Below are 26,826 nucleotides of genomic sequence, written 5' to 3'. Positions count from 1 at the left end.
GCTACTCATTTTCAGTTTGAAGAGACTAGGTTGATAAACAGAAGGTTATTAGAAGAATGTTCTATAAATAGCAAGAACAAAATAGAATTTTTGACTTGAATGAAAAAAGGTATGTTTGGTAAAAGGCAAATATTGCATTTTAGTGCAATAAGAACCATATTCCATCTGTTCAAGTTTGATGGTGGTATGGTTTGATCTGCTTTGCCCCCTCCCATTGCCGCCTCCCAAGACAGCTTATCCTCATGGTAGAACTATGAATTCTGAATTGTACCAGAGAAATGTCAGGGTATTTATCCTTGAACTAAAGCTCAAGAGGTGGTCATGTGGCATGACAGTGACTCAAAATACACAAGTGGTATGACTAAAGAATGATTAAATCAGAAAAAAGTTAATATTTTGCATTGACCAAGTCCTGACCTTAATTCTGTAAAAATGTTGTGGAAGGATCTGAAGCAGGCAGTTCATGCAAGGAAGCTCTCCAAAATATTTGAGTTGAAGCTATTCTATAAAGAAAAATGGGCCCAAATTCCTCCAAGCCGATGTTCAGGACTGATCAAAAAACACTTTTAGTTGCAGTTATTTCTGCCCAAAGAAAGGCATATCACCTGAAAGCAAAAGATTGCATACTTTTGTCACGCATAAATCTGTAACTTTAGGTTTTTCTCAATAAATAAACAAGTATAATGTTTTTGATTCATTTGTTTAGTTAGGTTAGGTTCTCTTCATCTAATTTTAAGATTTATGTGGAGAACAGAAATTATTTTAGGTCTTATTTATGCAGACATATTAAAAATTCAGAGGTGTCATAAAATGCTAAGTATCACTATATAACCTCATTTCCATGGGCACTATCTTGGTAACAGAAATATAGAAAACTGATGGCAGAAAAAGACCTACTGGTCCATCAAGTTTCCCTTTGGAGTTTATTTTTATTTCTTTTTAATTAAATAATGTGATTATTATTTGTTAATTGTTATTTTTATATTCTATTTATTTCTATTTTTCTTAGTTTAAATTTTTTGTCAGATATACATATACTGTATGTGTATCCCTAGCATGTTTAAACTGAATTACTACTATTTACATACTATCTCCACTGGAACCAGGTTCCAAACTTCCATATTCTTTCTGTGAAGTACTACTTTCTAACATTTCTTTTGAACTTCTCTCCTGTTGTTTAAGATTATGCAACTATGTTCTTAATTTTTGCTTAATACTGAAAATACTGCCTTTCAGAATGTTGTTGACACTCTTAGTACATTTAAAGGTTTCAGCCATGTTCCTCCTTTCCCTTCTTTCCTCTAGGCTGTACCTGCAGTTCCTCTAATCTGTCCTGATATGTTTTGCCCCTCAGACTTTGCACCATTTTTGTTGCCTGTCTCTGGGCTCGTTAAAGCTTATCAATATCTTTTTTAAAATGGGGTCTGCAGAACAGGACACAGTATTTCAAATGGAGTCTGATTAAAGCCCTATAGAGGGGAATAAGGATCTCCTTTCTCCTCCTAGTGATCCCTCTAATAACAAAATGTCTGCATCAAATAATCATACTCAGAGAACACCAAGAACCCTACAGCTCAGCTCTGATTTACATGCAGTATATTGTTATTAAAATATCAATTTTGTTAAAGTGATTTATCTTATAGCTAGAAAATCATTAGCCTTAAAATCTGACAATGTTATTTAATAAATTCCTGTTTCAGAGCCACATGCATAGCTTAATATTGGATTCTTCAGTATATTTCTCTTCAAAATAAAATTATCTAATTACGTTGGCTTGTCATTTATCCTAGGTATAGTTGTTTCATAATACTATACATATTCACATTGGAATTTTAATGGTATTTTACAAGAACTTCAGTCATGACTAACATTGTCATTTACATTTTTTTCATAATTGGAAATTGTCTGAGTTTTTCTTTAATGAAATGATTGTTTATAACTATATCTATAGAACATTTTATGTAAATTTGAATTACATTGATAAATACACAATCTTTTTTGTGTCTTCCCATCCCTGTTAATGAACATAAATATAGAATTGTGATTTATATTATACTAATGCTCATCAATGTATGAATAATGCCAAGGTTGTTATAAGTCCCAAAGTAAGAGTGGCATCTGATTATTACTTGTGACTATAGAGCTGACCAGAAAGCAGCAATAGTAGCAAGACTGGAATTGCTAACGATACACAGGAGGATGTTAGCCTTAGATAACTGAGTATCCCTCAGGTCAGCCCACAAAAAGAGCCAAGTCAAACAAGGCTGAATCCTTGATGTTTTCTGTTTTAAGTAGCTGAAAATTGTTCATGACCAGCTTCGACCTTCAGGACCTTAAATGATCATATGAGCAAGGCAATAAATTGATGGTAACTTGCCCAGGGCTTCATGTTTTAAACAGAAGACTGGTGAAAGTTTCTTTACTTGTGTACATAACTACCTTCGTTGGATATATATATAAAGGATACTAAAGTTTTTAACTTCACTGAATGGAAGCTGACTATGGTGACTGAGTGCATGGCTGAAAATCTGTACATCTTACCAGGGCAATCAATTGGTGATGCATGTGAATTCCACCTGATCAAGAAAAATTGAGAAACACTTCCTTCCAGAATTTCACAGCCAAGCAGGATCTTGGTAAAGTTTGTCAACCATTTTTTTAAGCCTGCATCATGATCTTTCATCTTAGGATGGGCTGATGCATTTTTCTAGCAGAAAATAGAAATGGGGGCTCATTATTTAGGAAAAAATAGTAGTGCATGGAAAAAATATTGTGAAAATAACAATATTTTTAGAGCTCAGCACTTCTAAAATTGCTGATCTATCCTTGCTGGGGTATATGCTTAGTACTCGTGCCAGACTGTATAGGTATGATAACATTTCAAATTGTAAGGAGCATCAATTCATGGAGAAAATTGAAATAGTAATTGAAGTTATTATATAGCAGAAATAACCTGCAACAAATATGTACAATTCACTGTTTTTACATAAACTGAAAATAGTACTTTATAGAAGTAGTTTTCATCATGTTCAAACACTGTTTTTAGATTTGATAATACTGGTTTTACTGTTTAGAAAAGCTAAGTGTTCAGTTGTATTTTTTCCACTAAGAAATGGGCACTTAAATGCATCTAAAGTGCTTCATAGAACTTTGCAAGGTATTGATTTTCAATGTAATTAGATTACGTTTATTCTGTCCCTTTTGTCTTTGTGGTCAGATTGACTCATTTTTGCTTTAACTTCAAAATACTCACTATTAATAGTATTCAGTACCATACTGTCAAGTCTATTAATATATAATGATTTTATCTTTTTAGAAAAGGAAGTGGTGGCTTACATTTTATTTTAATTGGAATATGTACTGTTTGTACCTTGTTTAGGGAAAAAAAACTTAGGATGTGGTACTTTAAAGAGAAGTATGAAATATTGTTCTTCTTAAACCCTTGTGCAACATCAGGAGCATAGATTATAACGTCACTAAGGGGATCACCTCATCCAAAAGTTAAACTGGTCTAATTTATTTCGATTTGTTGGTCCTTTACCTCAGAATGCCTCCAGTAACAGATGTCAGGTGCTGATCGCTTTAACATCTTAGTAAAGACAGTCAGTTGATGCCAAGCAAGTCCAGGGTGGCTTTTAATGTAGGTTACAGAAGTATATCCGGTATCCTTGAATAAATGAAGAAAACCTTTTTACGTCAAAAGCGATGAATTAAAGTGTTATCAAGTGATAAACAGTCTAATTAGCTAATAACTGTTTAATTTGTGATTAGGCTATATGTATGCCTCATAAATTTCGAGGCCTTCAACTTGAGATTGCAACTGGGTTTTGGAAAATCGCATTAAAATGATGTAAGTACACAACAGACAAAGTACTTCTATAAATAATATGTATCCATATTTATTTTAAAATATCCAAGTAGCTTACACTTGACATTTATCAACAATAACAAACAGATTGAGTGCTGAGAATTATGCTGGCCATTTTAGATTCATGGAAATGAAAATAATTACAATTTATTAAACATGTTTGTTGCTCGTCTCTCAACAACTCTGGCAGCTCATAATAATTAACAAAATTACAATAAAATCAGTAAAGTATAAAAGATGGCAAGCGTAATAGATTATATAGAATGAAGCAAGGGATCTTACTCCCCCTTGCCAAAGATCTGGATGAAGAGCCAAGTCTTTACAACTGTTCTGAACAGCACTGTGGCAACCATCTGCATCTCATTAAACTTAAATTAGCTATTTGTTTATTTATTTTGGTGCTTTTGAGTTAGTCTAATAAAAACTAATACAAAGGGAAAAAATCTCATAAAATAAAAAAGGATATAGTAAAGGAAAAAGAAACATATAAAGAAATTACTTCAACACAAGTATAAACAATTTTAATATTATCTTCTTCTCTTAACATATATCAATCTTCCCATATCTCATATCTTACAAATTCTTAGAGCCATGACATTTCAATCCTGCAACATATCAGCAAAAATTAAGGTTACCACAGAGAACAATAATTTTTTTGTATGTCCAGTGTAACATCTTTAGCCATCGTATTCTTGTAAGGATTTGGATTTTTAAATCCACTTTCAGAGCAGCCTTAGTCTTGTTATGGTAAAATTTCATTTCCGTTACTACTTTTAAACAGTTTGTTACTAGAGGCAGACACAATTTTCTGGATCTGCTAAAGATTGAAGTAAACGCAATCTTGAAGGGAAACTAAAACCTGTCGATCTGGAGGTCTTAATAGCTGAAAAGCCGTTAACGAGCAATTTCCAAAAGTAATTAGGAAAGAAAATAATATGTTTCCTTTTTAACCCAACTTTGGTTTGAGTAAGATGCCTTTTCCCTTCCTCTAGAGCTCTAAACCAGCCAAAGACCTCTGTTTTATGGTCTTCTCATGAGGGGCAATTTGGGCAACTTTCAATTCTCTCTTTGTCCAAGAGGAATTACAAAGAACTTGTTTACTCTTTGTTTTTCATCCTACTATAGTGAGCAGACTCTCTTTTTATGGATCAATCTTCAGTTTACTATATTGCCCCTAGCAGTGCCTATAAGTCAGTATTTAAAAAATAAAGTTAGCTTCTTTCATAAAAGGGTTTTCAGAAATTGCATTCCTTGCTTTGTAAACTACATGAGAACGTTGTATACATAGTTATATTCTTGATTGCATGAACTTGTATTAACACATATAATTTATTTAGATTACCATTTATGTGAAATAACTGAGAAAATTACACATGGCACAGGCTGTTTATATTTTGAGTCACTATTTTCTTATTTTTTAATATGTCTTGTTAACTATTAATAATTAGCACTTAGCTGGGGGTGGGGGGGAGAAAAAAAATATCCAGCAGGCTTTTGAATCACATTTGTTTGCTGGATAATATATGCTACTTTTAATACTTAGAATATTAACATTCAAAGCTTCCTTACATATTTATTATATTTAATTATATTGCATAATCTTGTTAAATATAGTACAGGTAGTCCTTGACTTACAACAGTGTTTAGTGACCGTACAAAATTATGATGACATTGAAAAAAGTGATCATTTTTTCACACATTTGACCATTGCAGCATCCTCATGGTCATGTGATTTACATTCAGATGCTTGAAAATTAGTTCATGTTTATGATGGTTGCAGGGTCCTAGGATCAAGTGATCATATTTTGTGAACTTTTGACAAGCAAGGTCAGTAGGGAAGCCAGATTCACTTAACAACCATGTTACTAATTTAACAACTGCAGTGTTCACTTAATAAATGTGGCAAGAAAAGTCGTAAAATGGGACAAAACTCACTTAACAAATTTCTCACTTCGCAATATAAATTCTGGGCTCAATTGTGGTTATAAGTGAAGAACTATCTGTATTTTTATCAGGGAATATGTTTAATACAAATGTTTAGTACCTTTTAATGTACATGTTAGTGGGAAGTTCATATATGTAGATTAATGTACAGTATATATAAATTACATGGTACTTATATTATCCTTTATGTCTTAACATTTTCAGTCTTGATTTGCATGCTTTTAAAACATGTTATTTTTTTGTTCTGGAATAATTTAGATATATAAAATGGCTTTTAGTTGGCAACCCTTTTTGCATTCTAAGAAAGAGAAAAGAAAGATGAGCATGGACAAAAAAGTCTGGTACAATATGCTCATTATATTTAACACAGATGAAAAGTGAAAAATAATTAATTGGTATCCACCTTTGACAGAGGATTGAAATGATCAGACTATATTTTTATGGTGGTGCATAAATAGATTTGCATAAATAGTTTCATAGCAAGTATACTGTTGTTGCATCTGAAACTCAGATGTTTATTCAAGAATGCAGGCAAAAGTTCTTGCTTGCCACAACTTCTATGCATTAAAATCCTACAATAATAAATAACTTTGCAAGCAAGCAAAAGGAGCTTTATGTAATATACAATGTCCTTGTATTTACAGTGGTCCTACAAAAAACATGTCCAGGGAAATATAAGCTGAGTTCTTAGGATAATATGCATCTGGAAGTCTTAGACTTAGTCCTTAACATTTCTCTAAAATTAGCAACTGCGTTGAATTTTTAATTGGAAGAAAAGGTTTCATATTAAATGTATATACTGCATTTAATGTAAATAATGTTTCTGCCTATATCCTGTATACTTTTTGAGTGCAGATTCATAATGTAACTTGATAAAATGTGTATCCTTAGTTAGAAATAGAGACTCAGATCAAGGTAATTTGTGATTATGCAAAGGAATTAGTTAACTCTTTTTATAAGTTGAATAACTTTGAATAATAATTCTTAGGTGGGCACTTTTTGATCATCTTATCAAACTATATACTTTGGTTGTAGTTTAATAAAACCTGGTACATAGACACATATGGAAAATGTGTTCAGTAAAAAAGCATAGGAGAGTAAAAAAAGTTACAAATTTACATAACTTTAGATTATAATTTTTTCATGATTGATTATACACAAATATAGATATATATATAGATATAAATATATGGATCCTAAAAAATTGAAAATCAATACTAAACAAAATATAAAGGAATGTCAGGAATCATGGTGCTCATATGAACAATAAAATTAAATAGTAAAATTCAAGTATTCATCCATACTTTAAAACCCTCTAAATCATATATAACTGAAATATATAAAATATAATTCCATCTTTTAGATATGAATAAATTCTTGGGATCCAAAAATAGTTTCTAATGTGAATTAAATTTTGTCAGATTTATTTTTAAGACGTGGTTATTTTTGGCATTAGAACAACAACGTTGTCCAAAAGTTTAGTTAACCATTCTTCTATGTACATAGTTAAATCAGTATATTTTATGGTCATATACAGTTTAGTAACATTTAGTAAAAATGCTATGGTTGAAAATAAATTCAACTTTAAAAAACTGTTTTAGTGTGGTATGAATCATATTTTATTGACTTTTACAGTTTGCTACCATATATTATGACTTACAGGTATATGCCATGTTGTGAAGCTGATAGTCCTTATATTTGAATCAATACATCATGATTGTACCTGATCCTTACGTAGCAAATTGAAGAAAATGAACTATTTATTTTAGTGATCAGAATTGGAGTAATAAATCAATGCTAGTACATCTTATGTCAATTTTATGTAAGCATAATATTTATCATGAATGTAATATTCTTTTTTCATTGAAATTCCTCTTTTGCATTTCTATTTATGTGTCTAAATTCTATAACTAAATTTGGAAAATTTGGAATATGTACATTTCACAGTTAATAACAAAGTGGAGCTAAATCTGGACTAATTCTTTTCCTGTATCCCATTTTTTCATATATTTCTTATTAGTGCATTATATCTTCTAAAATTATTTATTTATATTTGTAGCATTCCAGGTTATTTATATAGACCATCTGGATGTCTTATTTCCTTGACAAAAATGGTCAGGACATAATGAGTCACAATTCTTCTGTAATTCCAGTTAAACATGGTAATAACAACAATTTGAAGTTGCAAACTGTCAACCATTCTGTCAACCATTTGTGTCCTATAAAATTTTGATGTTAATTCTTTTATTGGACCACATATAATTTGTTACTGGTTTAATGCTTTAATACTTTGTTTTCAATAGTTATTGGAATCACTTGAAACAAATTAACCCTTAGTAAAATATCCATTTTAATGGTTGCAATCATTTTTAACAAGACAACTTTTCGTTATTGTTGTTGAAATATTTGCTGTTGCATTTTTCCAGATCTCAAAATAATTACTTTCATTTTTTGTCAAGCAAAAGCATTGTACCATTTTGAAAGAGCTAATTCAATTCAGAACAGAACAAAGTTGGTTAAAATAAATATACTGTATGTTATACTGATGACATTTCATGAAAACAGGAAAGCAAATCTGAAAAATATAAATTCAAGATCATTACTGCTATTGTGGAATTAAGTTTGTTAAATTAAAAAAAACCACTTAAATATGTCCGGAGCAATTAATTCTAGCCTGGAGAAAGAAGACCTCTCAGGTTTTAGAGAATGCTACTTCTATCTTTTTGATCTTTGCAAAAGGGACAGAAGACAGACAATTAACATGGTGCAGAAAGAATTGTGCTTGACTATGAAGTCTCTTCATAGGACATTTTTTACTTGAGCACTGTTCAGTTACGTATCTTGAATGAAGGCCATTTTACAGATAGGCATTATGTTCACAAAAATGTCTAGTATCTCATCAGTGCTCTGAAAAGCATTTCATTAAAAAAACCTTTTATCCTTTTCCTCCCTGTTCCTTTTGATTTAATTCATATAGAATCCCTGGGTGGGGAATGACCCTGAATCTATTGACTGATTATGACATATGAATACCAGAGAAAAGGAGATGATACATTATAATGGTATGTGGGAATGACTTTGCAAGACAGATAGAAGGACTCTAGTCAGGAAAATGTCTGGATAAGAGGAGTCTCTTGGGATTAGAAGCCATTCCTAAAATTTCTAGAGGGATGTTCTCCCTCTTTTTGTAAAAGAGTAGCAGATTTCAAGATTGCTATAAATCTTGCAAGATAGTCCAGAAAGATGAGTTACTTCTATTTTATTGCAAAATTATCTTAACAGAAACTCGCAAGACTGAAAGTACATTTTCCCCAATTGCCTTTACAGCCCAAAGGACTAGGAGGGTGCCTTCTAAGAAGTGGTGGGTTTCAAAAATTTTTGGAACATCTTCTGTAGGTGTGGCTTGCTTTGTGGGAGTGGCTTGCTGGCCATTTGACGGGTGGGAGTGACTTGCCAGCCATGTGACCAGTGGGAGTGGCTTGGCAGTCAAGTGACCAGATGTGAGTGGCTGGGTGGGAGTAGCCAAGACAATGTCACTGAATTCTTTGCCCCAATGGATGATCTACAAAAAGATATAAAAAAGGAAATTTAATATTTTGTGTACTTACTACTTAAATAAGATTAAAATAAATACACAAAACAATAAAAGAGCTACTTACAGAAGGAAGATGTCTGTCCTTGCCAGTCTTCAATATCACTGACTCCAATGAATGGCTTGTACAAAGAAGAGACACAGAAATTAACTCTTTCATTGCATGCACTGCATTGGGATGAAACCAGCATACAAAATAATAGAAAAGGAAGATTACTGTCCTTTTGTGTGTTGAAGTCACCCACTGACTACCTTGCTCCATGAATGGCCTGCACAAAGAGATAGAGAAAGGAAGACTTTAATTGCTTGCACTACTATATTAAGGATGAAACAAGCACACAAAGCAATAAAACAGCTACTTACATAGGAGAGATGACTGTCCTAGTGGTCATACTCTGTTGCCTCTTTAGCCTATTAAATAATACTAACTGCAGAAGAAATAAAACAACATTGGACTCGATTGTGGTTGTAAGCTGAGGAACTACACTACAGATAACAGAAGAGACCTCTGTTTTCACCCAACAATGTACAATCTTTTCAGGAAGAATGTCCTCCAGCAAACAGAAAATATGTAGTTTTTCATCTAAGAAGTTAGATCAAGAATGAATGTCATAAGTAGATTCACAGAGCAATACAGATTTATTTTTCTGAAATTTATTCCTCAGTTCAAAAAACAAAAATATATGAATTAGGTTCAGTACTTAGGACAGACCAAGTAGCTATTCAAGAGTTAGTGGTGTCATGGTTAGAAGCAATGGTAAAGCAAGATATGGATTTAAAACCAGTAATATTTGGTTGGGCATTTCAGAGGGAATACAATACATATTTAATTTTACACATTTGACAGCTGATGGAATTATGTTTGCAGAACAGTGGAAAAACAGAGATATGAAAATGAATAAATATTAGAATGTGCAAGAATGAATAAATTGACAATTAAAATCAAGAAGGCTTCGACTACTTTGGAATTTGTTTTATCGATTGTTAACTAACAGAAACAGAAATTAGAAATCTGAAAGTATGAAAGAAAACACCAATTATATAAGAAAAGGTCACTAAAATGTTTAAGGAAATATTATTAGTACTTGATCATTATTAATGTGTAGATACCTGCAGGACATTACACACACACAAACTATGACAGTGCCAGGAAAACACCAAAAAATAACAATTTCCCCCGAAACCCTAAGGACAGGAAAGACAAAGCCACTGGAATAAAAACCATCAAGGCATTGTGGGAAATTATAAAGGATATTGCCAGGAAGCTCACAGAACCAGGAACAACCTCACAATTACCTAAACAACCAGGTATCACACAGAAACACACAAAATCTAGCAAAACTGCCTTGCACCAACCTGTCCTGCCCATAGAAAAGCAGCCACTTTGAGACATATAAACCATGCACCAACCTGCACACTTAAAAGCAACATATTGCATCACAAATAAAACATTTGCAAAAAGGAATAACATTTCTTGTAATAAACATATTCTATAAACAATAAATAAATAAATAAAAAGATATTCTATAAGTAATAATAAAAAATCCTTAAAAACCATTTAAAAATATTCTATACACAATAAATTAAAATAAATCCATTAAAAATATTCTATACACAATAAATTAAAATAAAACCATTTTAAAAATTCTATACATAATAAATTAAAATAAACCATTTAAAAATATTCTATCCACAATACTTTAAAATGTATTGAGGATAGAATATTTTAAATGGTTTATTTTAATTTATTGTTGATTGAATATTTTTTAAAAATAGTCTAAGACAATTCTACCAACAATAATTTAAAATAAAACCATTTTAAAGTATTCCACACACAATAATTTAAAATAAAACCATTTTAAAGTATTCCACACATAGTAATTTAAAATAAAACCATTTTAAAATATTCTCCACACAATAATTTAAAATAAAACCATTTTAAAGTATTCTACAGACAATAATTTAAAATAAAACCAGTTAAAAGTATTCCACACACAATAATTTAAAACCAGTTAAAAGTATTCTACACACAATAATTTAAAATAAATCATTTAAAATATATATATACTCAATACTTTTAAATAAAACATTTTAAAAAATTCTATACACAATAAGTAAAATATTCTTAAAAAAAACATTAAAAGCATAAAAGAAAAAATGGGTCACTTAACCAGCAGGCGGAATCAGCTGTTCTCCAATGCGATGGATGCAGCAGGGAGCAGGCAGGTGACGAGGCAGCAGGTAAGCTGGACTGAAGAGACAAGGGACAACTGGGTCACTTAGGCCCGCCGCCTGGCAGGCTTAGGCAGCCAGGCGAGGCTGGGGACTGGGGGGGAGTGGTAGCAGGAAACCCCCTTTTGGCCATGTGGCGTATGTCAACTCACGGCTGGCATATGCTAGCTTGCTGCCGCCGCCCACATTTCGGCTGCAGGCTGGCATACTCTACCTTCTCCTGCCGCTGCCGTGCCCCTTTCGGCCACATGGCATACACCAGCTCGCGGCTTTCGCAAGCAAGGCCTGCAGGCCTTTCCTCGTGAAAGCCGCAAGCTGGCATACACTAGCCTCCCGCCACCACCGCCCACCTCCTTTTGGCCATGCAGCATACGCCAGCCCACGGCTTTCACGTGGAAAGGCTTTCCCATGCGAACCCTGCGGGCTGGCATATGCTAGCTTCCCCCACCATCACTCCCCTTTTGGCCACGCGGCGCACACAAGCGCATACACTAGCCTCTCGCCACTGCCCCCCCTCGTGCTTAGTTGCTTACCTGAGGGAAGCAACAAGCTGCTGGAAGGCGAAGTGAAGGGAGGACCCGATCATCAAGCGCAATGCGGCAGCTGCTCAGGAATGAGAAAGACTCTTTTCAAAAGAGAAAGACTCTTTTCAAAAGAGGAATGTTGACCATTGGTGTCATGCTTTTAAACGGGTGTTAGAGGCAGGCGGGTCGACTCCAGCCCGAGTGGCGGGCTGGGCTAGTTTAGTGCGGACAGGCAGGAGAGCGAGCGAGCTGCGACGTAACAGGTAGAGCGAGTGAGCGATAGGGATGGGGCAGGTGTTCTGGAACTTACTTCCGGGTTCACCGGTGGAACCTCTTCTAACCGGTACGGTAGATTTGACGAACCTCTTCTACCGAACCGATTAGAACCGGCAGGAACCCACCCCTGCTTCTAAGTAATTCACCATATCCATATTTTTGCTGCAAACTAACTGCCACCTATCTGTCCATTCCCCTGGCTGTACATACATAGATGCAAGTATATATGAGAGATACAGACTATATGAGAGTGTGTATATCTATATATAGATATATCGATATACATTCTCTTTATAGTGCCTGAACTTTGAACTTTCCTTCCTCTTCTGACAGCTACAAGAAGACATAGGAAGCTACATATTGAACTGACTGATTATTGCAAATCATAAATGAGGTTGGCAGCTTCAGATAGAGTGATCATTAGATAAATATTAGATTTATTTTCAGATACATAAATCATTAGATAAATACATATCTTCTCTGTTTAGTATATGCTTAGCAGGACAATATATGATCTATGAGCCAATTGGCAAGAGAAGTGTCTCAGAAGGGACCCTTTCTGGTCTTCTGAAAAGTAAAAGAAAAGGAGAGGAGGACTATTTTCAGAGTTACAGGAAAGTTCTATTACTGTAACCTTACAAAATAAGTAGTGTTAATATTCATGGTTGGTACTTCTTATTTAGAATCTCTTGAAGGGCTAACACTACCTTATAGAGAAAAATGACTATATCAGAATCTATATCAATACTGCAAACTCAGATCTGCTTCAGAGGTCCTTGGTGCTCTCTGAGCTTGGTTAATTTTTTTGCAGATGTTTCATTAACCAACCTAGGTAACATCAACAGTACTCCTAAGGACTGTGGTTTGCTGTCAGTTTATATTCTAGTGGCTTGCCCTGTCAGTGTTGGTAGAAGTAATTTTGGAGATTTTTTGGTTGAACTGTTTAATATTAGCTTCTTTGGCATATCCTTGATTGGAGTCTTATTTACTTCTTTATTGTTAGTCTGATGTCAGTCTTGGTATTAATCTAAGATCATCTGGATGTTTATGGCTAATGGGGACGTGTTTTGGTCTTTTTGTTTTCTTATTGGCTTGTTGATTGTCACTTTTTTATGTCTACCTGTCTATAGATGGCTATTTTGTGCCAAGCTTCCAGGAATTTTCTAGCGTTTTTGGGCTTGGCTTGATAAAATGATGAAAACTTTTTAATTTTCCAACATATGAACAGACTTAATCATAGTTTCGGCTGGGAAACTGTGATCATCATAGGCCAAGCCAAACCCCAAAATGCAATTCTCATGGATTTTAGTCAAACTTGCCTTTAAGTAAATGTAGTGTATTAGTAGATAGATCAGTCTCATGTTGGCCAGATATAGACATGATACTGAATTGCAACCCCAAATATGGAATGACAGTTAATGAAGAATCCTGGCTCTAACAAGCTTCTGGTTCTGCTTAAGATAATGGTGTAGAAAACATGCAGTCCAGATGTCAAAGGATATGTTTCTGAACAATTAATTGTGCTTTAATTGAGCAGAAATCCATTCTTTGATCTGGCCTGTATGTTTTCTGCATAATTCTCGTAGCTGAAGCATAGACTTGATAGAGCCAGGATTCTTCATTAACTGTCACATTCCTTCATTTTACAAGCAGGCAGGTTTGCTGTCTCTAATCTTTCCTTTAAATAATGGTGAGGTAGCTTGTTTTATTCCCTATTTTTCATTAGGGAGATAAGGAAGGGATTCTTGCAACTATACTAAATTTAATATAGTCAATATTGCCAAGGAATAATCTTGCTCACATTTGAGCTTGTGAAGAGGAACTGTTACAATTTTAGCCATTGAACAAGCTCAAAATAACCAGTACCAAACTCAAAACAAAAATGCTTACATAGGTAGGTAACATAGGTGATAGTTTGCCAGCTGTGAATATTTTAACACTGAAAACCTGTTTCCATAACTGTTGTCTTTGTGGAGGAGCCAGACCTATGTTTCAGTAAATTATTTTTCTTGGATATATAGAAAATCTTTGAAAGAAATTTAGATATATAAAAGAATTAATATTAGAATTTAAACCTGAGATTATTTATTACAATGGTTAGAAACAGCCCAATACGTAAAAGTTGACATCTGGTTTTAGAGAATACATATCAAACAAAAGAAACCTATTCCAAGATGTGAATCAGAATCCTGTTTCAAATCCATATTTTGTCGTTGTGCTCACTGCTAATTGTGGATAATTGCTGTTTCCCACTTTACTCTGTTGCACAGAGTTTTTATGAGAATACAATGAAAGAAAAATGGTCTATGTTATCTTAAATTCTTGGAATTACAATTGCAATTAATTACAATAATAATAATCCATCACACTTATATTGAATCACAACCAACACAATTTAACTGTAGCTGTAAATAAGATGTTAACTCATTGCTCTTGAAATCAATTAATTATTTCCTGTAGGTCAAAGCAATCAGAAATCAGTAGTGGGCAAATTCTGTGAATAATTTTTTTAACTTTCTTTGTAGTTTTATTTTTATTTCACATCCTTACAAAAAATAATTGGTGATACTGTACATCTCTGGCAAGCACTGAAATCCATTTGTGTAAAAGAGACACTGCTGGATACAGATTCCTGCATTGCTTCAACCCCCATTCCACCCCTTTGTAAAAATCCTCTTCATTGTCATATTACACTCCTGCAAAATCTAATAGTTTAGCCATAAATAGTTCAAAATATCTGTAATGCTGCCATCTAGGTTACGGGGCACATTTTAAAATATGTTCAGGCAATTTATCATGAATATGATATGATAATTTAATAATGGCAGTGTAGTCTGGTATATTTTTATAACTGTTCTGTGGTGCTAAATATCCTAATTTAAAAAAACACTTGTTTTTCCAAGTAAATGTTTTAAATGAGTAATTTATTAAAAATCTATTTCTTCCTATAATCTTATTGCTCCTTCCTGCAAAAAAAGTGGAAAATATAGCAATTGTTTAAATGGTTTTTTTAAAAAATTAATGGCCAAGAAATTACAGCATCAGAGAACATAACTCAAATTGGAGAAATATATTTTAGCTATTGATTTCCCTTCAAATAATGACGTATTCACATAAATTGCTATTGCTGAACTAAACTCATCAACATTGTTTTTAAAAGTAGTGTAAAATTTTCATTCTGTGTTTCAATAAAAATAATGTAATTCAACTTTCATTTTCTTTTGCAGTAATGTTTTATTTCAATAAGCAAAGGGGTTAATTATTTTCATGCAGTTTATATTCAACATCATTTCATTTGTTAAGAATAAAGTATTCCATCTTTTATTTTATTACAAATGGTTATTATATAGAGACAGTATATAGAATTAGTATAAAATGGATAGTGCAGTAGAACTATAAATGCTAATATAAAATAGTACAATTAATTTCAGTTCACAGTTCTTACTTTTTAAAGATCTTATAGAATGACAAAGCCTATTTCACTGGAAGTTTCTCAAAATATTTTATTTCTAAACAACATTGATTTTCTTTCACACAGTTCCAAGCAGTGCTATAATTCATTATTGCTATAAGTGTCCCATTTTTATACTATCCATAGATTTTCTTTGCTCACAATCTGTGCATTGCTACTGCCAGATGGCCATTCAGTTGAGTTTGTTTTCCTTGAAAATAAATTTACATTGAAGTTTATTAGTTGCATTTATTTACCTATATGGAATATTTCTATTTGGCTAGTAATATAATTTAAAAACCAAATGCAACAAAAACAAGTTACTAAATAGTAGCTTCTAAAGCAATTAAAATACATATTAATATATTTAAAACATGATGAAATAATTAACAGTTAATTAAATATCTTTGAGTTTCTTCCTAAAATGTAATAAGAAAGAGATTTGTCAACTCCAGTGGCTGTTTGCTTAGAAAAATGAACTCTTGCCCAGCCAGAGAAAGGAGAATTAGTTAACAGTGTCTTATGGGTATATGTATATGTGTGTGTGGGACCCACAAAATTACAATGAACTATGTGGGAATGGGCTATCCTCTATTCCTGTGATGGCAAACCTATGGCACGTGTGCCAGAGCACACAGCACCCTCTCTGTGGGCATGCGAGCCATTGCACCACTTCAGCTCTGCTGTATATCTGTGCACACCTCCCGCCGGCCAGCTATTTTTTGGGTCTCTGTCATCCATGCGCGGGTTCTGGGGCACATGTAGGGGGGCAAGTATGTGCAGGGGGCACATGCACATGAGTGGGGCATATCTCCGGGGCTGCACGCAAATTGCATTTTGGTGGTTAGTGCACATGCACCGCATTCGCACACGTGCCTGCATGCTTTGGGCACTCAGTCTGGAAAAGGTTAGCCATCTGCTATATCCTAACCCAGGTTAGATTGAAAATCATCGCTTGAATATATGATATACTATTACTTTATTATGTTTTGTCTAGATTACGGAAAACATTTGTGTTGCATTAAAGCAGAAAATAAAAGTTAGTATAAATTGTTTGGAATTTGGAAATATTTTCAGTTCATAATTTTCTGCCTGCTGATTATTTATAAATGTGTTACACAATCTAGCTAAAATAAAACCCTATTAGATCCCTAAGATATCATAAGGAAATTTAATATACATTATTATGAAGTAACTTTAACCTTCCATTAATTAATGGAATTAATTAAACTTTGCTTGTCAAGCGAAATGCCTGAAAAAATTTCCTTATCTAATGTATGTATTACACACAAATATCCAACCATTGAATGCATGCTGCTGATTCACTTTCAGCATTTTATGGTTTTATGTTTTTATAACTTGCAAGGTAGATCTTGTTGAATACCAGTTATTGTATTGTGGGTTGGGGGTAGTGAGAAATTACTTTTATAAGCAATAGTTTGTTTAAATATGCAGGACAATCCTATTTCAATGCTCCTATTTAATATGCTGTCATTTTTTGTGCTTGTAAATGACTCCTTTTGAAGATATTAATGATTTTTAAATGGACTAGTTTCCAAATTAGTGGTTATAAATTTAACATATTGAAATTAAAAAATACAATGAAAGATTATTTTTTGCCAGTAATTAATTTTTTGTTTATATTTCATATTTCTAAACCGCCCATCCCCCTCAAAGAGTTATGTAACCTAAACTTACATATGCAATACACAGCCTGTATACCAAAAAATAGTCTATCATTCAAATGGATTTATTGCCCAGAGTTGTTTGAAACAAGACGAGCAACAAATAAATAAATAAATGAAACCAATAAATAAAATGTATGGCCAAGTGAGTGAGTCTGCTAGCATTATTTTGAATATTTGTTATATGAAAGTGTAAAATAAATATAAAACATTTTTAAAGTTGGGAAGAGTTTATCTAATTATTAAATAATAATTATTAAGGCACATGTGAATGAAACAGATGCAGAAACAGCTCACACTGGGAAGAAAGCAATTTAATGAAATACAACTGGAAAACCAATTAAGCTTAACTTTAATTTGTAAGCAGTAGTCTACTTGCTGATTAAGAAGGCCTGTTTTGTAATTTCCCACCTGTTGAATTCAATAACACATCTATTAAAGTCAGTGAAGTCTGAGAAATCTGCTTTCTTGCAAATGTGTTAAATTACCAAGCAGCAGGGAGTTTGACCTAAGTATGTATAAGGCAGGAAAGGTCCACTCAGATAATTCTGCCAATCAAAATCAATACAGTAAAGTAGATGACAGATTTAGACACTAAAGTTTTGTTTAAAACACAGACTTACTGCTGGTGTCATCAGTATTGCCCTTTAGGATTTTTCAATTAATGCTGAAAAGCAGGGTTATTGATTTTTGGATTTTCAGCATATCGTCCTTAGGATTGCCTAAGTGTTCTTTCTGTTGCTCACACTTAAATTGATAGTGCTAGAGGCATAGTTAAAGTCTTCCCTTAGCAATAATTTTATCATCTTAGTGAAAGGCAATGGAACTGGTTTTATAAAGTAATCATTCACCCCCAAAAGTGGGGTGGACTGGACATTGCTTCTTTGCCAGAGGGCCAAGAGTAAGCGGTATCTTCCCTAGGAATTAGCATGCAGTCACAGATTAAGACATTTGACTGTCATAAATCTGCTTTCCAATATATGGGACTCATAGGGCAGTTCTCCATCCATCCCTAATATAAAGAGGGTATTAGCCAGTCATTGGCTGTTCTAAAGTTAAGCATACAGTTTTACTGTTCTCTTTCTCAGTGCCGTGCATCTGTTCCCTACTTTCTTGTTCCATGCATATGCACATCGAGTATATATGCATGTGAATGTGTGCACGCATATGTAGAGTATAGGCTGAGAGAGGATAACAAAATGAACTATTGCGTGCAAGAAATTTATGAAGCTCACTCAGCTGCCAACAGCAACTGCTACATGCAGCCTTCGGATTATTGCACTTATATCGAAGATAGTCAGAGTTACAGCAGTTGTGATGCTCAGGTCCTGCACAATAACAACATATATATGGAACAGGCCTGGGCGGTGAATCAGCCTTATACCTATAGTTACCCTGGAAACGTTTTTAAGAGCGAGTATTCTGACATGGACATGGCCCTGCATCAATACAACCCAACTGAATATTTCACTGAAGAAAAGCCTACTTTTTCTCAAGTGCATTCACCAGCCTTCTCTCAGAAAAAAGGTAGGGGAAAATTTTGTCATTTCTTAATAAGAGCAAAAAACAGGGTGGGGGAAGAGAAAGAGCTCAATAACATCTATTTGCATATAATTCTTTACAGAAGAAAAAGCATACTTTTCTGAGTTAGATGCGTAGAGGTGTAAGACTGCCTGTCTAGAATTGGAAGCAGTAGCAACAGATGTTGCTAGGTGATTTTTGAAATGGCTTTATTTTGAAGCATGATAAATGATAATTACATGCAGGCATTTTTACATTAATATCAGGAAGCATTTTATATGTGAACAATATTTTCAAACTGCCAGCCTACCATGCTATTCATTTGTAAGTGGTTTGAATGAATTAAAGTTTCTTTTAACAGGCAATTAATTTGTGGTTTGTAAAATGTATGGTCTTCTGTGTCTTCATCTCTTAAGTGACCACTGCCTATTTAACATCTTTAGTTCTCATTATGTGTGCAAAAGTTGCCATGCCACTGTTAATTTGCATAAAATGCTAATCATTGGATTTTATAATATAAAAATAAAATTTATATTTACAATATAAAACAGTTCAGAGGAAAAACTGTTACAAAAATGAAGTGTAACTTTACTTTCTCATCCAATTGACCAAACAGTTGGGTTGGTGGTGCAGTTAATAGGGAATAAGAGAATAATTCTAAATAAATAATTTCTATACAATATTGAAGGATGCCTTTATTTCAGATTACATTGCATTATGTTTCACAGCAAGCAAGCTGTTCAACATCTGTGAGAAACACTTTACTGCATGTATATAAAATATTATTTCCTCTGTAATACATTTTATTTTATAGACCATTACTCTTTATAGTGTTGAATGTTACTTTTCTTGACAGTCAGCAGTTATGTATGTATGTAACTAACACTGCAAGTTAGTTGAATTTGTTCAAACAATCTAAAATATCTGAGTAAATGGTCTACTGTATGATCATTATTTTACAACTATTCATACAATTAAGAACTGAGCAAATATCAAAATTACTATTTCTTTTAAAACACTTCTATAGATGAATGTCACAATAAATAGAATGCCACAATATTAAAATTTGTTCTTTTGCTCAGCTTGAGATATACCTAGCAGCATTTATTGTTCTTAAATTATTACTTATAATAGAGAAAGTTACAGTAGCTTAAAAAAAACATACTGGTCTAAAAGTCTAGATTTTTTTTTAAGTTACTAAATGATAAAAATTAGATTTAAATTATTCATCATATTTAAAACGTTCCAGAAGTGAAAAATGACCAATATGTAAATAATTAAAAGGTTTAATAAATATTTAAAAAATAGGATTTTTAAAAAAATTAAATAACCTAATCTCTGTATCTTCTTTTTCTTTTCTATTTCTTTCTATTATTTCTATGTCTTTGTATTTTTCTCCTTTTTGAATCTTAATGTAAATAAGTAAAAGATATATACTTTTTATTTTTTTCCTCTTTTTTGCTCTGTCTTTATATAGAAACTATATAACCAACACACTTGTTTTGTTAGCAAATATTAGTAATAAAGTTAACCAAAACTGCATGATATTTTGCAAACATAACTTCACAAGATTTCTATCCATATACAATTTGTAAACTATTATATGGCTATAAAATTAAACAATTCTTGATAATTATCATTTTATAATGCTATAATATTTATATGTATTAGACTTCAATATTACACATACACTAGTCCGTACATATAATTCTATGTAGAAAACTTTAAATATTAGTAAATAGTGGATATTTCTTGGAATCTTCATTGTGATATTTTTCTCCAATAATTTTTTTCTTGCCTGTTTTCCATTGAATATAAAAGTTTTCCAAATATTTGGCAGTAATATGTTGCTGTCAGTGAATGAAACTCATATGCCTGCAAACATTTTTGATCATTTTCTTGCTCAGCAAAGATGGTGTAACATATTTGTTGATCAAATTGTATTAGAAACTATAAACATATTTTATGAGACCTTTCAGCCAAGCCCTGATAAAAAAATTTGATCAGTTAATCCTCTCTTGAAGGCAGACAGCTGTAATATATAACATTTATGACACTATTGATCCACAATTGATTTCTCTTATTTTACATGCATATTTTTTTGCAGCTAGCAAAGCCTTAATATTAGCTCATTAAACAAAATTAAGATTTAAAGCAGGTGTTTACAGTTGGATTTACAAGCTCTTTATATTCATTTCATATAACTCTGAATAACTTAGCTTGTATTTATTATACCAGTACTTGCCATTATACTTTTAAAGGCTAGTATCTAAAAAATTAAGAACCATACATTATATCTTTAGATTAAAAAGAAGGTACATTTCTGAATTTCTAATTCTGACCAAAATGTCTTTATAAAATTTGCATGGCTTGTGAAAAAAGGTATTTACATAATTGGTAGGATACAATTTTAATTCTAAGAATCTAAACATTATGAAACATACATATTTTATATTTCAGTCATATATTTACAGCTGTTTGAGAATTTTCATCTTAAAATCATAGCTACATTTAAATTTCAGAAAATTAATCAAGATGACAAATATCAGGATCCTTAAGATATTATATGCTAAAGTAACTCATGGATTATTGGATTTATATATGGTAACAGCACCGGGATTATTACATGCACAAAGATGAAGAATACAGAAATATAACAGAGGATGAATGGTGAAAATGGTAGAACTTAACAGAAATTAATAAATTAATTTGTTTGATTAGGAAATTAATAACAAGTACTGTTATACAAGACTAGAAAATGATGATTTCTGGATTTACTAATTGTATATGTTGTGTATGTATATGAGCAGATGGGAATTATGTTATATAATTGTGAAGGGGAAAATGGTATCAAGTATGTCTTATAACTGCTGCAAGGAAAATCATAAATTGCTTAAATACTTTTTTCTTCACTTTATTTTGTTGTACTTTATCTTTTTTTACTTCTATTTTTGTATTTATTTTTTAACTTTGTAAACAATTCTTTAATAAAAATTATACATACATACATACATACATACATACACACACACACACACACACATATATATATATATATATATATATATATATATATATATATATATATATATATATATATATATATATATATATATATATATATATATATATATGAGCAACTTATATGAAAGGGCATTGGGATACATTGGTTAACATAATGCATCCCACTTCTAGAATATTAAGGAAATGAAAACGAATACAATTCATTCTACATGAACTTTCCAGTAGGAGGATCATTTGGAAAAGGAAAAAGAATCATTTCCTCTTTCTGTAACATTGTATAGGCATCTGCATGTATTACAAAATTTTAATCACAGCATTGTATATTCTATTTCTCTTCAAAACCTTACCATTAAGCAAATAGTTTAATTGAACAACCATGAAGTTTTTATTGTGTTTCTGTTCATATTTTTAACACAATAGCCATTTTTTACTAAATGCCAATCAATACATTGACAAAATGTTTGATGGGGTAAGAAGTGGAATAAATTCCAATCATTAAAGTGTATCAAAAGACAAAATAATGTTTGACTTTAGCACTTATCTTCCATATTTTTCAAATCAGACAAATGATTTAAAAAGCAGCTGTGGACTTGCTTAAGAAACTAATTTGAGCTAGGATTTAATTTGACTGTTAATCATATTAGATTAATTCATATCTCATATTACTATAAAATGAATCTTCCTTCAAGTGAGTAAGACTGGTTTGAGACTGGTTCAATATATTTACGAACAATGCAACACATTTAAGAGCAAGACCTGCAATTGGCATGTTTATGAATAGCTAGACACCTATTATTTATCACAGGTGTTGGAAATAGGTTTCTTAGTCAGGGGCTTTCACCATTTGCTCAAGCAACCTTCTACAGCTTGAACAGAACACAGGTAATATCCTATAATTTTCTTTAAAAGAGTACTCTTTTCGTACAGAAAGAACCCTGGTATATTTCCTCTTCGAGGAATGAAATATAATATTAACATTACATAATATGAAAGCATTAGCAGCAAGAATAAAGTTGAAAATTCAATTGTACAAGAGAGGCAGTAGCTCTTTAGCCATCAATATCACTACTATCACAATATCAGTAATAAATCAGCACTTCTCTGCTGATATATTTTTTAAAGTTCATGTTTAAAAGTAGATATAGCAACGACTACTGCTAGTGCCTGTTACTGATACCTTTGGGCCAAGAACCTCAGATTCAGAAAGTAAGTGTGTGAACTCTTTTTATGTTCCCACTAGCAGACAGAGAGGTAAATCCAAACAAAATCTCTTTTATTAAAGATATGCTAGTTAAGGAAAAAGGCTGTATTTAGGTTTATATTCTATGCAAATGTGTATCTTCCTCAGTTTTGGGAAATTATCAGCCTCCAAAATAAAATCGCATATCCCCCTTATGATTTTGAATAATTTTGATGCAGTTTTGACCTGATCTTGGAAACTGGAGCAATTAATATTCAGACTTAATTTTCCTTTATTAATGTCCCAATTCTGGTAAAATTAAGCTACTTTCATTTCCTAGGCTTCCTCCTTGTAGACCGATGATATCAATGAAAATTCCTGTGGCAGTTTGACAAATTCTCTTGTCCCTCACAAATTAAGGAAGATGGGCAGCAGAAAAATCTAATGAATAAAATAATAATTTGGGGTGCAATCTTTTTTTTAAATCACAAAACCTAATTCTAGCAGGTATTACTTAACCTACAAAAATGGGATGTACATGAAGTCCGACAGTTTCCAGTCAGGTCTTATTTCCATAACTCAGCTTCAGAGAGAAACTGATTAAAAACATCTCTGCAGCGTTTCAGGGCTAGATGAAAGAAGAAAAGCAAGAATAATTTAGCTAGGGGAAAAAATGGGCCCAGATATGTAGAAGTGCAGTCTTTCTAATCTCTAAATTACCTATTTGACTGTCTTAGTATTCTATGTTAATTTATGTTAAGCATAATCTGCATTACATCTAAGATTTCTTCCAAATATTTATTGATTTTTCTGCATTCTTCTAGGCCAGTTTTATTCAACCTTAGCAACTAAGATATTTTGACGTCAACTGTCAGAATTGTGTATTGTAAAGTTACATGTTGATTCTGGTAACATTGTTTTCTTTATTAATTTTAGATTCCTGAATAATTTCTTTTTTATTTTATAATACCTTGATTCAAATTGTTCAATGTTGATGTATTTCCTGCCTCTATTTAAAAATCCATTAATGTCAGAGCAGTAAATTATATTAACATGCATTAAATAATGGAGATAACTTTCAAATTTATTTTTTGCATTGATAAACTTTCTCTCTCTCTTAATTCTTTGCAGGGTACATACCCAGTTATTTAGACAAGGATGAATTATGTGTTGTTTGTGGTGACAAGGCAACTGGATATCACTATCGCTGTATCACTTGTGAAGGTTGCAAGGTAATAATAGCAATGTAAATGAATAAGAGCTGGAAATCATAATTTGATTTCCTATAATAGATATCACATAAGTGGAAATGCCATGTAGGGAACAGCATATGTTATATGTAACAAAAAAAGAATAATCCTTTTTTTAATATCACAAAGTAATGTTTGTGCTTGCAATAGAAAAGAGACTCTCATTTTATTTATTGATTTTAGAATTTTAAAATACAATAACAATAAAAAATCATATGAGGTATAAGGTATCTATGAGGTATTCAGGAATCTAAAATATGAAGTATATAAAAAAAGAAAATACAGTCTAGAATTTCCACTCTTCTTTTTACTGAATAGTTACAATTTTACTCTTGCATCTCCCTCTTTTTTGTAATTCCCTTCCCAGAGAGAAGCACCTCAAACATTTTCAAAAACTTGTTTTTTCTGGATTTTTTTAACAAGGTATTATATAGCACCATAAGTCCAATAATGTTTTACGAATTAAGGCAAAGATGTCCAAGGATAATATTGCAGGATCCAATCTGTGTCGGTCCCTGGGACCCAAAGTTTAGTCTGCCAAGCTTTTGGATTTACACTTGAGCCTTCCTCAGGAACTTTTCTTTACTGGAATGCACACTTTGGGCTATTCTATCTGTACTATTTTTTGTAAATAAATACAGAATATCCCAAAGTACACATTTTGGTAGAGAAAAGTTCCCTGAGGATGGATTCCAACACTAGTCTGAAATCTTGGAAGACTAAAGCTCTGATGCCAGTGACCAACCCAGGTCACTGGATCCTGCAATGTTTTGTATAAGAAATTTAGTTATGCTGACTGGGATTATGTTTTTCTTGCTGTCTTTAAACTTCAATAATTTATTAATGACTTGGCATTATTGATTTTGTCATTTATTAATGACAGTTCTCTCAAGGCCATATATCAAACATATTTTCCTTTGTAGCCAACACCAGCTGTAAGCTTATATCACTTTTAAAGCAGGAGTGGGCAAGGTCTATTTTTTTCTAATGCTGCTGCAAAGTGAGAGATAGTTCCACGGCGACTAGTAATCATCAAAAATAGAGAAAGGATTTTCATATTTTTTTTTGTGATAGAGTTCTGGATGTTTATTTTTTAATAAAAGTAAAAAATCATGTTAAATTTGTCAGAGATGTATGTAATATATTATTTCGTTTAAAGTAAGTTATTTGCCACTAAATTCTAATAGCATGTTCCATATTGGGAGTTTCCAGAGGCCTCAGGCTGGCCACTAGTTATGCTGTAAAGATATTTGGAAGCTGGATCTTTCCCTCATCTGCATCTGGTCATTGATAAATAAATGAAACAGATCACACTGTCAAAATCAAATAGCTACATACTGGCTTACTGCAGTGTGAACTAGCCATCTTTAAGATACAGTAAATTTTGCTAATGTATTTTATAAATCACTTTATAATAACATTCTTAAATGACAGAAGTATTTCTTTCACAATCCTCCTACTGAAATTGTTAATCAATTTATAATTAATTAAATAGACATTAATTGCATCAGAGTTTTTCATTTTTATTTTTAATTTTTTAATTTTAATTTAATTTCAAAGTGGTATCAGGTATCTGACTGTTGATTTCACTGAATCTCTAATTTAACTTCAAAACTATAATAGGGATGAATAGTAATAAGTTTCTTTTCTCTTCAGAGCTAGTTTCAGCTTCGCATTTCTTCATACATCAGCTTAGGAAATGGAAATCAGATACTGTTTTATATCCATAGGCTCGTATTAAAAGAAATTTCAATGTATGTTATAAACAAGAATTATAGCTAAGCCAATCATATACATATTTCAGATAAAGATATTCAATAAATTACAACCTAGAAAATACCCTCGGGATATGTTTGCTCAAAATGTCTGTGAACTGAATCCATCTAAAGTGTCATGATATAAAATCTAATTTAGTACCTATATGATGTGTATTCAAATGTCATCCATCAGTAACATTATAGTTTACCAGAAGGTAATATTCATCAGTGCTCCTTTATATACTAAACTGATGTAATTATTTACAGAGGTCACAGTTATGTGTAGGAGTAGGATGTCAGCAGTATACAATAATTATTAATCACTACTTTAAAAAAAAAATCAGTCCATGAACTGGAAAAATCCATCAATCCTTTTAATCTTATCTTCTTTAAATAAGCTCATTTATAGCATCTAAACAAGAATTGAGTACAATTATTTGTACTATTTCTCCAAATAAATAGTTGAAATCAGATGTAGTATAAGACATATTCTTATTTGTCAGGAGAAAATCCAAAGAAACT

General features: G+C 32.2%; 1 protein-coding gene across 15 annotated transcripts in view; it reads left to right on the top strand.

Moving 5' to 3' along the window:
* The window catches only part of THRB (thyroid hormone receptor beta), a 173,144-nt gene that overhangs the window by 128,833 nt on the left and 17,485 nt on the right, over nt 1-26,826 (top strand). For 14 of the 15 annotated variants that reach the window (XM_087712862.1, XM_087712863.1, XM_087712865.1 and 11 more), the window contains one exon: nt 24,429-24,529. In XM_087712862.1, coding sequence (XP_087568988.1) covers nt 24,429-24,529 — 101 coding nt within the window. Of the gene's footprint in view, nt 1-18,732; nt 19,100-24,428; nt 24,530-26,826 lie in introns of those variants that run through there. The other variant, XM_014075889.2, reaches the window with a different exon arrangement.

Source organism: Thamnophis sirtalis, unplaced genomic scaffold (assembly GCF_051295495.1).
Source record: "Thamnophis sirtalis isolate CommonGarterSnake01/CBP01778 unplaced genomic scaffold, rThaSir2_p1.2 scaffold_4, whole genome shotgun sequence".
Classification (NCBI taxonomy): Eukaryota; Metazoa; Chordata; class Lepidosauria; order Squamata; family Natricidae; genus Thamnophis; species Thamnophis sirtalis.
This window is presented reverse-complemented; position numbering and strand designations above follow the sequence as displayed.